Source organism: Lingula anatina, chromosome 10 (genome assembly GCF_051362555.1).
Source record: "Lingula anatina isolate TDL-2025a chromosome 10, LinAna3.0, whole genome shotgun sequence".
NCBI lineage: Eukaryota > Metazoa > Brachiopoda > Lingulata > Lingulida > Lingulidae > Lingula > Lingula anatina.
This window is the reverse complement of record NC_141776.1, coordinates 15266567-15280503: the sequence shown is the minus strand read 5'-3', so window position 1 is coordinate 15280503 and position 13937 is coordinate 15266567. Positions and strand designations below refer to the sequence as shown.

Here is a 13937-nt window from a genome sequence, read left to right as displayed (position 1 = left end):
AAGGGTACTCTATCCGGTTTTTACCTGTCAAAATAAAATATCCTCTAGAAATGCTACCCACTGAAAAAAGGTTTTAACCCCCACTTTGTGGTAGATTTTAATGATAATTCCAAGAAAGATACGTGGATGTTTCAGCTTTTATTTCCAAATGTTTCAAAACAATAGTCAGACCAATGGCACAGACCGCCTTTCAGTTTCTTCTTGACTTAAAAAATAACTGAAGAAAAGTATGTTCTTATTTGTAACTAAGGTAAAAATTAGTCAGTATATAAGGTAAATAAGAATGCATTACAAAAAAAAAAAATAAATAAATAAAGTGATGTCCCAGCTGTAATGGGGATGTTTTCCTAATGAAATCATTATTGTTTTTGTCAAGTAAATAAACATCATTTAAATTCAATCTCCACTCTCTGAGACTAAGTCAACTTCTCTATGCTCTTTGTCCAAGCCTGGGCTAGTTACTAAATCAGACTGCCCCACGTCCGACCTGCTCTTCTTTTTACTTTTCTTGTTCTTTTTGTGTTTTTTCTTATGTTTTCTTTTCCTATCTCTCGACTGAGATCTGGATCTTGACCTACTTCTGGACCTGGATTTGGAATATGTCCGTTTGCTGGAAAAATATTTTTAAAAATTAACCTGCATTAAATAAATGAGCAGCTGTTGATGTTAAAAACACCACAGGGATGAAAATGCATTCTTATTAATAAAAGGAATTTGGCTTTGATATTAATTGTCAGTTAGTTACAAAATGTGTTGATACATCAATAACTGATTGAAAAGAACTTATAACTTAAAAAGAATAATTATATCACTGAAAAAGTGAACTGCTGACATGTTTTAAAACCTGGTGCTTAAACTCATATTCAAAATACTTCATAATAATACTTGCTTCAATATATACATATGAATGTCTGAGATCTGAAGAAAGGGAATGTTGTATGATAGTCAACATCCTGCAAGGACAAGATACTCAAATAGGGAGCCAGATGTACACATATTATCAACTTACCTTTTTCTTTTATGCTCTGAAGAATCTGACCTTTGACCCTCAGATGATAATGACCTTGTCCTTGCTCTGGGAAGTAGAGACCTAGAACTTGATCTATCATACTTTTCTATTTCAATATCTTTTAGGTCTGTCTGTGAATGGTCAGGTCTTTCTTTATCAGAAGAACTTGAACATGACCTTGACCTAGATTTATGCCTGCTATGATGCTTTGATCTTGACCTACTTCTATGACGTTTGGATGTTTCTCTATCAAATGAGGGTGATTGTAAACTATTTCTGTCTGGTCTATTTTTGTATCTGTCTTTAAAGTCACCATCTCTTGAATCATGATGGTTTTGCTTTGGCAATTGTCTGTCATTTGACCTTGACCTTCTTCTGTCTCTTGACCTTGACCTGTCTTTTGACCTTGATCTGCGCCTTCTTCTTTGTTCTCTTCCATATCTGTCATCCTCCCTGTACGATCCCGAATGACTTTCTCGTCTGTAATAACTATCATCTTCACGATCTTTGTAAGAGGATCTGCGCCTGCCATTACGATAGCCTCGTTCAAAGTAATACTGTCTGTCATCCCTTTTTGATGAACCACGCTCGCTTCTTCCCTCATGTCTCTGAGATGATGCAAATTCAAAGTCCCTGTCTGCATCACGAAACTCACCATTCGGATTGCGGAAGACATGAAGGAAGTTGCAGTTTTTGCCTTTCGGGCACCGTTTCATGTGAAATAGGCCTATTACAGAAAAAATCTAATCATTAGACTTGCTTTATAAATTGACCGTAAGAAAAGAATAACAATTTCAATCTGGAATATTTTTTATAAATCTTCAACTTAGAAAAGCATGACTTCTACAAAAAAATTATTCACTTGAGAAATTTTCTGAAAAGATACCAAGTAACAGTTTCATACAGGATTTCAATGTGGGACACCACCAAAATTGATCACCACATTTTCAGGAATTGACGTTAGGCAAACAATATTAGATACATTTCAAGTGGGGGAGATTTACCAAAAAAATCTTCAAAAAGTTTTTTGTGTCTTTGCATCACAACAAGGACTGAAATCAAATTTAATATTTCACAATGAGCCAACTAAACAATGCTATACTGATTTAAGATGACTTATGGTATATCCAACAATGACAAAACCCAAACTTACCACATATCGCCCCTTTCCACTTGGTGACAACTGTGAACTCACACTGTAGCTGACGACCTCCATACCAGCGGCCATTGAAGGCAGCAAAGCCCCGTATTGCTTCCTCCTCACTAGAAAAAAGGAGACAGAAAATACTTATTCATATATACAAATTTTAAAAAAATTTGAAAATCGTTTAAATTACACAAAAGTAAACTTTTCTTTCAAGGCAGTTGCATTAGGAAAAATAACAAAAGAGAATATATATGGAAAAAAAAAATTCCATTGCCACTCAGGCTGGCCCTGAGGAGGGCTTTATGATTACAGCTCACCAGCAAAGCTGTCAAATGTACAGAATATTGCTTCAGAGCATTCTGTTGTCACTGTTACATACCTGGCAAACTGAACATAGACATTTCCTCTAAGGTGAGGCTCGTGGTTACAGCAGACCTTGAACTGTACCACTCTCCCCACAGCCTTCAGCTCTGGAAGCACGTCCTCGTAGAACTCCTTGAAGTGCTGGTAGGTCTCTGACTCCTCGTATTCCAGGCTGATGTCTGAAAAAAGAAAAAAAAATTCCTCAACAGAGACTCCGAGTGTCTGATGTCTGGAAAAATACAAAACAATATTCATATATATTTTGTTCTTCAAAGATGAAACTGGTCAAGCAAAGAGAGAAGCCTTCAAATATGTCTTTGGTCTTTTTCATTGTGTGGTGCACTTTTCTGTTTCATCCACTTAGACTGGGTACTGACGTACAATGACACAATGGAATGAGGGTGGGGGAATATACTCCCTTCATAGAAATGCTTATAACTATGGCTCTGTTCTCACAACTTTTAGATCGATCTATCACCGCGGGGAGTCTCACTAGATTACTGCCAGATAATCCGCCTTAAGTGTCCGTCCCCGCCTACTACAAGCTGTAAGGAGTAATTAACTTTCGTGTCCGCCCGGCTGACAGCTATTTAGCGTGAACCCCCAGGGAGTTAGGTCGATCCAATGTAGGTCGATCTAATCTATGAGAATGGGGTGTCTTTCGACCTGTAAAATTAATCTGGTAAACTGGGCTCTGTTAACATAACATACAATTTATTACGTAGTCATCCTTTCAAAATGGTGCAAAACAGATAAGTGTACCAAGCAATGTGAAAAGGCCCTTGGATACATATACCAAACTAGTGGAGCAAAATTTGTACAAACTTCAGTGATTTTCTGGAGACACACTGCAACATGGCGGACAGCCTACCTGTGTCGTACTCATCCCTCATGCTTTCCTGTAAACCAAAGTGTGTGTACATTCCAGGAAATAACAAGGTCACGCTGGAGTCTGGGAATGGGTGCGAGCGCGAGCATCTGAAAATATAAATAACACCTGCTCGTTAAATTTTTATCCCACTCTCCTCTTATACTGGTAAACTTTACTGAATTGTCAGTCCAAACAAATTATAAGTCTGAATATAAAATCTACATATCATATAGAAAATTTCATTTTCAAATTCTCTATAATTTTTAATGGTCCAATAGGACTAGTTACTTTGAAATATCCATTTTTCCTATTCTGAAGACAAAATTAACTGTTCAACTGTTTGGAACTGCTGCATTTCCAACTCAATTTATAAGTTGTAAGAACACAAGTCAGCAACTGCTGAAATATTGCCAGTAAAAAATCAACTAAACATAAATATTACTTGTTTCAAGCAAACAAGTAGAGATGGAAGAAGATGGAAAAAACATAACATCAAAATGGAAAAGATAAACAGGCAAGGAAATGAGGGCATGTGTGTGTGTGTGTGGGGGGGGGGGGGGGGATCAGGATTACAAGATTACCAACCTTTCTGCAAACCTGCATGCACCAGTCTTCATAAAAAATGGACAGTTCTCCACCTTCCTCTCTTCACCGTACTGCACTGGGGCTAGTGGGTTATGCCACACATCCTAGAGTGACATAAATCAGACAGACATGACAGCATAATTTATAATATATTTAAATATTTGTCAAATTAGTAGTATAGAAAACATGCAAAATGTGTCTGTAAACATTTCAGTGCCCAATAAAGTATTATCATTACTATTATTATTATTAAATAGAGCAATGGGGATAATTGTGTAATTCCTCACAAAGGACCTCAGTGGTTGAGGAAGAGGTTGACAAAAATCAGAGCCAGAGAGAGGGAGAAAGAGACAGAAAAATATGCAGATTCAAAAGTGAACCTTATAAAAAATCCAGAAATTGCAAGCACTGAAGGTACATACACATGTATACAATATATTTCTGGATTCTGGATAAGTTAACAAGACTTAAACATTTATTAAGCATAACTACCTTGTTTTCATTCTCTGTTGCTTTCTGCAGCAGTTCATCCTATAACACCAATAAAGCAGCACTAGCATGATAACACAATGTAATCTGATCTGAATAAGAGGTTAAGTCTGAAGATACATTTATATAACATCAACAAGTACAAACAAGTAACACGCTTAGTCCATTTTTCCTGGATAATTGGTTACTTTGACTATCATCATATCATGCGATATCATGTAATATAAAATTAAAATGTTTAAACTCTCGACCTTATCCAACTTGTTGCAATATATTATCAAAATGAAGATGAAAAGCAGAATTTTTTTTTTTTTATTGTAATTTTAATCCTAAATTTTTGAGACAGACAAAAAAAAATGACATTAAAAAGGAATCACTTATAAGGCGACTTATTTGCTTTTCAATGCATATTAAATATTATAGGTTATCTGTAATAAGGCTGTCTAAGCCCAGACATCTCAATTTATAATCTGCAAAATGAAATACATTTCAATAAAAGATACAAATTGATCACATTCTTCTATTTCTCTCCAACATGAAAAAATTGACCAAATGTCCTTGCTGGGCAGTAATTTGGTCAAGGAATGCTTTTCAGTTTATTATGCTGGATATGAATACTTATATGAATATGTATATATATGAACATTAATTATCATGAAGAATGACTATGTTTAAAGCATGATCAAAATTATTTTAAAACTTCAACATTTTCAAGAATGTTTTTTTATTCAAAATTCGAAAACTTGCTGATTTAATATTAGAAGAGCATCTCTTAAACTAATGTCCAGGTAGGATATGTTCTAGGGTCATCCTCCAGTCACCTGTCTTTTCTTCCTCTCTTCCTCCTCCTTCCTTCTCTTCTCTTCTGCCTCCGCTTCCCTCTTTTGCTGCTCCTCCCATTCCTCTCGAATTTTTCTCTGTTAAGAAATTGAAAAATAACAATTGATTTACAAAGATAAAAGTGGACCTTTTTTTTTTTTTTAATCCTGAAAATGAAAATCCTGAAGGTACACATCTCTATATATATAGACTGTCTTTGAGACATAGATACAACAGCCAAATATCTGGGTTTCTGGATAAACAAGAAGACTGTCATTTGAAAATTTAGGAACACACAGTCATTGCTGCTTACACACAAACACACACACAAAATTGCTCTGCCCTTAAGATTTACAAGTCAATCCAATATTGTCAAAATATATGGATTCTGCTTTGCTTTAAAGAGAATTTTTTCTTAATGAGTAAGAACCTATGTAAGTAAATCATGGGGTCTCTAAGTATGAAGCCTTTTTAACAGAACGACAAAAATTACTCTATCAATCTCACTTCTTCTTCTTCTTTCCTGCGTCTTTCTTTTTCTTCCCACTCCTTCTTAGCCTTCCATGCAGCTTGAGCTTGTCGTTCCCGCTCTAACCAGAGCTCGTGCCGTCTTAACCTACAATGAAGGGAATGCTTTCTTCACAGCTGAACTGTGCTTGCTTAGTATACAGAATAATATTGAAACACATTTCACTAGATAAAATACTAAATTTGATATCTGGGTGGTTCATTAATTTATCCTTATTTGTCATTTTTATTACCTTCTATCTTATTGATTATACTTCAGAAATGCTGAAAATGATGGTCCTACAAGTGATTTAAGTTTCAAAGATTGCATTGTAGAAAATTGTGTTCACTTGGTTTAAGGGACAGGCAAGGAAGGGAATTTGGCATTTGCAATCTTTGTATAAATACAGTAAATCTAAATACTAGGATACATGTGAATTCTACCCACCTTTCCTTTTCATCTTCTGATGCCTCCTGTCCCTCACTCTCTGATGACACTGCAGTCTTTTCTGAATACAAGACAAAATAATTATAACCTACTTGACAGAAAGGTCTGTGTATACTGTAAGTAGAATGTAAAAGGTTTTTGACAGACTTACATATAACTACAGTGTATACATACATATGTATCGTAACCCTATTTCTACAACGAGGAATAGTTTTCTTCAGTTTCAGTTAGGGGTGCACAGAATGAATACCCATAGCTATATGTAGGCTAAAGTGTCACACACCCACTTTTTATGCACTGGTTTGTTAATTCTTTCACCTCCCTAGCAGTGTAACACATTTCATCAAATTACTAATTGACTGACCTTCAGATTCCTTCTGTTTGGCAAGTGCCTGTCTGTGAAGCTTTCTTTTCAGCTTTTTCCATTGCTTATGACTAAAAAAAGTGAGGGCATCATCAAATCGATTTCAAATATAACATGTATGTACACACATACAGAGAGAGAGAGAGAGAGAGAGAGAGAGAGAGAGAGAGAGAGAGAGAGAGAGAGAGAGAGAGAGAGAGAGAGAGAGAGAGAGAGAGAGAGAGAGAGCTATTTAATCGCTCATAGCTATGTTAAACTCATTTACCACTCTTCACAGTCAATTAAGTATGTTAAAGCAATGTCTTATTTCAGAATAACAGCTGGCAAACCTTAGTTTTTTATTCAGACCGGTGTTAGAATTACAATCGTTCTCAGGTAAGTTGTTCATCCCCATGTTTTTGTGAGTTCTCGTTTCCTACGAGAGCACAAATTTTGATGACGTAGTTCACACAACCAGAATAATAACAATAACAATACGCACACGATTTAAACTTACGTTTATCAATTTATGCGTCACTCTGAAACTAAACATTCCGTTTTATTTGGAATAGAGCACAGCCCGAAGACGCACACAACGGTAAGTACTTTAACATAGCCATTTTGATTCCGAAAATTCAATAATTTGTGTCATGAATTTCCATAAATTACCCTGTCAAAATATTTGGCAGGAGACCCCGTGAGGTCAGAACTACAGGTTAAATGTCAAAAAATGTAAAAAGAAAATGCAGCGCAATAAACTTAACTTGAACGGTTATGTAGCCACTAGCCGTTATGTTAATGTTGAATCATCCTTTGAGACTTAACAGACTGATGAAAATGTATTCATTGATTACCAAAGCCGATGTGATTGTTGAATATTCACTGATTCCGTGCACTGTAGAGAATTGTAATTTTCTTCAGTTCATTTTGTGTACAGGGAGTGGCCTCTGCACATTTTGATAATAATAATAACCAAAGAACAAACTTTCTTCCTGGCAGTTCAAAAATATTTTTAGTTGGTACTAGTACTGTATGTGAGAGATATTAGCACTACTCATTTTGTGTATTTGTAAGTTCAGCCTGTAGCGATTTGGGGTGAGTGCAGAAAAATCACCGACCAGACCAGGAATCGAACCCGGGACCCCTCGCTTACAGGGCGAGTGCTCTTACCTACTGAGCTACCCGGCCGGTTCTACCTGCCCCTGGCACTACACTCCTCCCCCCCAAATGCCGAAAGACGCGAGCCCTATCTCGCAACACCGCTGCCACCATTGTAGCGATTTGGGGTGAGTGCAGAAAAATCACCGACCAGACCAGGAATCGAACCCGGGACCCCTCGCTTACAGGGCGAGTGCTCTTACCTACTGAGCTACCCGGCCGGTTCTACCTGCCCCTGGCACTACAAGCCCATAAATATTTAATTATAAACACAGCAATCACAGATATATATTCATCCACAATTAACATTTCCATACACATTCAGATAAACCAGTAGTGGAGGCTTGATGAGTGACAGGTGTGATAGAAGGTGTTATCCAAGGTGATGCAGAGCCCTCCTTCCAGTCTCAGCGATGGAAAACTCCCTGTATTTGTCTTCCCTTCCTCCTTAATCTTCTACTCCGACGACCAGTCCACACATAAACAGGTGCTCACTTTGTACAACCCCTATGAAATGGCACTGAAATTTAAGGGTGAGTGTACACAAGTTTTTTACGAGCTATGTAACAAAATGTTAAGTGTAAAAATGATGCCTCTGTACTCTGTTACCCAGTCTTTTACTCTGATAACCAGTCTTCCCATAAACTGGTGATAACTTTGTTCATCGCTTTGAGATGGTGCTGAGATTTAAAGTTGAGTATGCATAAAATTTCTGCAAGCTTGATCACTCTACGTAGATTGATCCAACTCCACGGGTACTCTTGCTGAGCGCAATTTAACATACCTCCTCTTGTTTCCAACCTACTTGCATAATCACCAGCTTTTCTGCATTCCACTCAACGCCAGAAGGAGCCATGTTCATCTGTTTATCTGATTGCGTTCAGCAAGAGTCCCTGTGGAGTTGGATCGATCTACACAGAACCAGTTGTTTAATCGGAAATGAGCCCCTTGAGACACATTATGCGGTCAATGACAGTTCACCTAATGGTCCACTTGTTCTTTGAACTTTCTTTGAAATCTTTCTGTTCCAGTCCAGTGCACTGCTCCTAAGAAATACTCTGTCATAGATCCAGAGGGAGTGGTCAAACCAAGGTGCTGTGTGGATGTGTAAGTATAACACTGATAGATGTTTGTGAAGATTTGGGGCAATATGGGGTAATATTTGGGATTAAGTTCATAATATTTATGTATATAGAAAATGCTTGTGCAATTCAGAGCATATTGCATTTCAGATCACTGTAACAGTTTTAGACCTCGTGGCAAGGTGAAAGCTGTATTTGTCAAATTGTTTTAAAAAGTGGGGTTGATATACCTTAGTATATGTATGGGAATGGAATAAATAAATAAATACTAGGAAAAGTTGCTGTAATGTTTCGTGTATTAATGCTACCACCAGTCATCAATCTCCTTTCCTTATGATTTCAGTGTGATACGCCATGTAGATATCTGTATAAAACATGAAGGTGTTCTTGACAAGTTCAGGATTCAGGTGTATGAACAGGGATCTAGGAAAATGGCAGGTAATTTCATAAAACTGTATCAGGTATTTTACTTGTGTATTTTTTGTAATGGTATGAATTTTTCGTTATTAATTCTGGACTAACCCAGAAAAATACAGCTTGTTTTAAGAAAAAATTTTTCCCAATTCAATTCAAACCAGAAAGTTTATGATAATTCCTTTCTTGACACCTTTGTCTGTATTACATGCTGTTATTTTCATTCTGAACTCAAAGATTAAAATGGGCAATTTTGGAAGAGATCACCACTGAGAAGAAATTCTACTGAGGACAGCTACAGAAAAGCTTTATAGAAGCTAATGTGTGTCTGTTATATTTCCAGGGAAGAAGGAGGTCACATCAGTCCTCTATCCCACACGGGACAGCCAGGTCAAGTCTGAGGACACATTTGAAAGCCTTCCTACTGTCCCGGGTGGGAAAATGGGAGAGCAGCTCAGTATTCCTATAAGACCAGGTACACTGACCTGTAGATGTGTGTGTGTGTGTGTGTGTGTGTGTGTGTGTGTGCGCATGTGTGTGTATTGGGGGGGGGGGAGAGGGGGGGTCAAATTCTCCTTTATGACTTGGGCAGAAAAAAGGGAGAGTAACTCAGTTTTCTTATCAGTATTCCTTTTCTGCCACCTGTGTTTTGTCAGCTATTGATTGTTATAGAGCAGTAGTTTGTGGAGATTTTTAATGGCAACTCTCAGAATATTGAACACAACTTCTCAACAGGAATTTTATGACAACAGGTGTGAGAATTGCAAGATGCACTGCAGATTGTAGTTATACAATGCAATTTGTGTAATTTTCCTGTGCACCAAACATTGTATTTAAGGCCATTTGATACAATCACACTCTAATCAAATCTAGGTCTAGATTTATTGTCTTTTTTTTTTTATGTCCCTAGGTCAATCTCAGTCCACTAGTCCAAGCCTGGTCATCATCATGGCGGCCATTGCGTGTATCGCTGCACTCATGCTTCCAACTGTAGGTGACAAGAATATCAAAGTGCCAGAATACTTAGTGCTCTCAGTCAACCAGAAACTTATAGCTGCTTATGTCTTAGGTGAGATTTTAGTGGAAATTTTAAGATGCTACTTGTTTTTCTTTCCCTTTTTTTCTTCTATCTTACCTTGTTATTGCCAGATCTACATATATGATGATTAAGGATATTTAAGATCTTAATTTAAAGAAAAAAATCGCATTGATGCTCAGACAGCTTGGTTGAGATATAATCATATGGGTTAAGACATTGGTGAAACATCATGATTAATTTGCAGATTTTCGGATCTTTTATTCAGTAAATAAGAATTGTCCCTGAAACCTACACTATGCTCACAATTTTTAAATATATATATATTTTTAATATGTATAACAAGCTATTGTTCTTTCAGGTTTAGTCACAATGGTTTTGTTGAGAACATGACGAAAGATTCCTGATGCTGACTGGGACGTAGATGCTCAAGAATTCTGCCTATGTGTTTTGATGTGATAGTAGATGTTTGTGAAGGGGCTAGATATATAATCTAGAACTGTGACTTTGTGCAGTAGGATTAGAGACATTCAGCATAGCCAACTAACAGATCTTTGGATAAAATATTGCGACCACTTAAAAGCTTTCAGCTTAATTCCTGATCAGACACTGAGTAGATTCCCTGCAGGGGTGACGCAACAAGCATTCAAGTGAGTCAGCCATTTTTGATCCACGGATCTGCTAGTCGGCTCTTCTGAAGGTGGCCTTAGGGACCTGGGTCACAATAGAAATTTAGATGGAAAGTAGAAATATTGAAATATTGCAAAAAAAGAAATATTTCACCCATTTTATGCCAAGAAAGAAATGGTTGCTAATTTAGACAAACATTTACTCCTTTAATAGTGGACTACTGCACATTAACTCAAAAGTGAACTAGACCAAAATTTAGTGGTAAAAGTTCAGATTAACTTTTGGCCTAAAGCTCTTTTGTGAATATGGATCCAGGCTTAACCCAAGAAGGGAGTTAACCATGCATGTATAGAATTTTAAAAAGGTTCTTTGATTGGTTTCTATGTTTAAGAAATCTCAAACCTTAATCAGCTGTCAGGAGACAATTTCTTTGAGAACCTCCCTGAGTTTTGCATGTTAACAGAGACTCATTTAACTAATGCTGGAAATAGAAGTGAGTTTTCAGTCATCCAAGAAATTCAGGTTGCTAAGGTCTGGGTTCTTTTTTGTTATGCATTGAATACAAATAACTTTGTGAAGATGACTAGATAAGGTGATTGACCAATTTAAAGGAAAAGGAAAATGTGGATTGTTAAGGAAAAATGGTGTTTGGGTTTTCATGCAATGTTCAGTGATCTGATGTTATAGTAGTGAAAAAAATTGTCCATAGTGACTTTTATTTGTATATCTCCTGATGATGAGTCTTGATTTATCACAAATACAACAAAACACTGCCTCAGTGTGTAAGAAAATACCTTGAAAATATGCTGTTACATGCCTCTTATCTATAGTTTTCAGAAAGACTTCATGGCAGTTTGAATATGTCCTAACAATCATTTTAATATTCAAGAACACAAATAATCCTAATGGCTATGTAGATTTGAAGGAGAAGAGTTTGCGAGACTTATTAGTAAACTAAAATGTTGTTTATTTTCAGTTTAGTAGAAATCGCATATATTTATAATAATTGTTGCCTTGACTGATGACTTCTTTTAGAGTTCAGTGATCTTGTTTTTATTTACGTTCATATGCAAAGAATGACATATTTGATGTTATTTATTTTATTAGAATAAATGAAAGTTCTTTCCCGTTTAAATAATGGTTTTAAGGAATAAGTTAATCTAAAGATCCAAGTTGGTTCAGATGTAAACACAGACGAAGAGAATATGTAAAGATATTTGTAGTGTATATTTAAGCAAAGGATTTGGTGGGCGTTTTTTATATTTATTTATTTATTTATTGAGATCATGCCGCATTTTCCTTCTTGTTTAATTTGTCACTGTGTCATTTTGAAGTGCCTCAGTTTTTTTTTTTTTTTTTTTTTTTTTTGGGGGGGGCGGGGGGCATGGTTTCTGCTATCTTAAAACTGTTTGGATGATATTGACAAGTTTGACCATTTGAAACACAGATTTGTGACAGTTTCTGTTTTCAGCTGTTTGGTTTTGTATCTCATTATTTTAGAATGCATTTTATAGTTGTCTTACGATATGAAAACAAATATTGTTGGTGTTTTAATTTATTTCAGGCATAATTTGAGTCACAGATACTGTAATTACATTCTACTTATAAACAAATGTGATGTGTTTTAAGAACAATAATAATAATTTTTTTATTCGAATTGGTGTTTTAAATTACCTCTCTCTCTTTCTCTTATTTTGTTAATAGTAAAGGTTTAAAGTGGAATTTCCGTCAAGTTTTCAGTTTTCTGTTTATATATGCCAACCTAAATAGAAATGATGCACACCCCCCTTTTACTAAATAAAGGTCACAGGAACGGCATTTGATTGGCTGATATTTATAGCCTCTATCATAAATATGGCTGCCATTGTACAGTTATCTTGATAACGTTGTCAAGAGCCGCTTTATTGTTGTATTCTGACCGATCTCAGACTTTTTGAGGCCAAAATAGTGAAATTAATTACCAGAGAATAAGAAAAAGGTAAGTTTTCAGCAAAGAAAGACCAGGTTTGTGCGAAAATTTCGATTGAAATGACTCATTCATGAAGAGGGATGGTCTGCTCGATTCTCTCTTCGTTCATTCATCCAAGCGAAGAGCATCAGTTACCGGTAAGCTGGTCTGTGTCACGTTAAATTGCTTTTCTTTTCTCTTTAGATTTTATATTTGTACTCTTTATATGGCAGATTTTAAAAAATTATTTCAGGATTCCCATTGTAAGAGTGTGATTTGTTAAAAACGGCAGATAGAGGTTCTTGTTGAATTACATATATTGTATTTGCAGGTGGTTTTCGCAATTTAAGAAGATATAATTAAATATTACTAATAAATGTTTGTATGTAAAAGATATGTAAAGTATATATTCAAAAATTGATATAAAACAGACCAACCGGTTATAACTCTCTAATACTCTGATAATGATCGAAGAAATTCAGAGAAATTTAGTAGTAGTCTTGCCAAGACTCTTGGCTGGGACTCTTGCCTCCCGCCCGCCCCCCCCCCCCCCCACCCCCCCCCCCCCCCCCCCTCTTTTAAGTTTTTATACTACACAGTTTTACACATTTAATTATTTTGGGTGCAGTCTACTACCTGCATTATTAATTAAATCACAGACATGGCTTGTAATGCTGTAAAAAGTATTGATCACATGTATACCATCTTCCAGTGGTATGAATTAATCATTTAACCATATTTGACGTAGCTTATGAGGATGCAGTTGTAGTATTCACTGTGTATGAAATGACAGTTGATATTAATTTATGGTGTGGACCCTAAAACTGGGCAACAGCCAGGCAACCATACAACTGTCTTTTGGACTCCATATTAGAATAATAGACTGTCATTGTTTTCAGATTTTTATTATTAGAGCATGTATAGACGACATGAATGGCCTATGTAAAAAAAAATAATTTGGATTCCCTGCTTCACATGCATAGCTTATCAAAAGTCTTAAGAAAAAATGACAAAAGCATCTTAATTTAGAATTATTTTGAGGAAGAATTAAGCTCACACCCCATCAAAGGCCCTACCAGTTGGGATTA

At 36.2% G+C, this 13937-nt stretch overlaps 3 protein-coding genes and 1 non-coding gene across 5 annotated transcripts in view; 2 read left to right on the top strand and 2 right to left on the bottom strand.

The window, feature by feature from the left end:
* Nucleotides 1–123: 123 nt before the first annotated feature.
* Nucleotides 124–7012, bottom strand: LOC106177964 (uncharacterized). Its single transcript, XM_086996803.1, has 12 exons — nucleotides 6932–7012; nucleotides 6603–6673; nucleotides 6239–6299; nucleotides 5791–5899; nucleotides 5286–5381; nucleotides 4468–4506; nucleotides 3976–4079; nucleotides 3391–3497; nucleotides 2536–2698; nucleotides 2163–2272; nucleotides 1010–1736; nucleotides 124–610 (listed from the first exon to the last, which is right to left on the bottom strand). The coding sequence occupies exons 1-12, from the start codon at nucleotides 6994–6996 to the stop codon at nucleotides 397–399; spliced, it is 1866 nt and encodes a 621-aa protein (XP_086852929.1). The 5' UTR covers nucleotides 6997–7012; the 3' UTR covers nucleotides 124–396.
* Nucleotides 7013–7036: 24 nt separating this feature from the next.
* On the top strand, nucleotides 7037–11046 carry LOC106161116 (motile sperm domain-containing protein 1). Its single transcript, XM_086996806.1, has 7 exons — nucleotides 7037–7179; nucleotides 8065–8272; nucleotides 8771–8846; nucleotides 9165–9259; nucleotides 9579–9710; nucleotides 10146–10304; nucleotides 10633–11046. Exons 2-7 carry the CDS (start codon nucleotides 8125–8127, stop codon nucleotides 10662–10664), a joined length of 642 nt encoding a protein of 213 aa, XP_086852932.1. The 5' UTR covers nucleotides 7037–7179; nucleotides 8065–8124; the 3' UTR covers nucleotides 10665–11046.
* Nucleotides 7696–7769, bottom strand: Trnat-ugu (transfer RNA threonine (anticodon UGU)). Its single transcript has one exon. It is a non-coding gene; the product is annotated as a tRNA-Thr (tRNA).
* Nucleotides 11047–12722: 1676 nt separating the features above from the next.
* The window catches only part of LOC106177976 (ras-related C3 botulinum toxin substrate 2), a 16852-nt gene continuing 15637 nt past the window's right edge, over nucleotides 12723–13937 (top strand). Inside the window, exon 1 of one of the 2 annotated variants that reach the window (XM_086997234.1) lies at nucleotides 12723–12879. The gene's annotated coding sequence lies outside the window, so the exon portion shown is untranslated. Of the gene's footprint in view, nucleotides 13008–13937 lie in introns of both variants that reach the window. The other variant, XM_013560936.2, reaches the window with a different exon arrangement.

Excerpts from the sequence above, each read along its gene's own strand:
- LOC106177964 (XM_086996803.1), bottom strand. The coding sequence starts at position 6,996 with ATGGGGATGAACAACTTACCTGAGAACGATTGTAATTCTAACACCGGT. Across the intron at positions 5,900-6,238 it reads TCAGAAGATGAAAAGGAAAG|GTTAAGACGGCACGAGCTCT; the intron begins GTGGGTAGAATT and ends CCTTCATTGTAG. Across the intron at positions 2,273-2,535 it reads GTCTATGTTCAGTTTGCCAG|TGAGGAGGAAGCAATACGGG; the intron begins GTATGTAACAGT and ends CCTTTTTTCTAG.
- LOC106161116 (XM_086996806.1), top strand. The coding sequence starts at position 8,125 with ATGCAGAGCCCTCCTTCCAGTCTCAGCGATGGAAAACTCCCTGTATTT. Across the intron at positions 8,847-9,164 it reads CCAAGGTGCTGTGTGGATGT|TGTGATACGCCATGTAGATA; the intron begins GTAAGTATAACA and ends TTATGATTTCAG. Across the intron at positions 10,305-10,632 it reads TATAGCTGCTTATGTCTTAG|GTTTAGTCACAATGGTTTTG; the intron begins GTGAGATTTTAG and ends TTGTTCTTTCAG.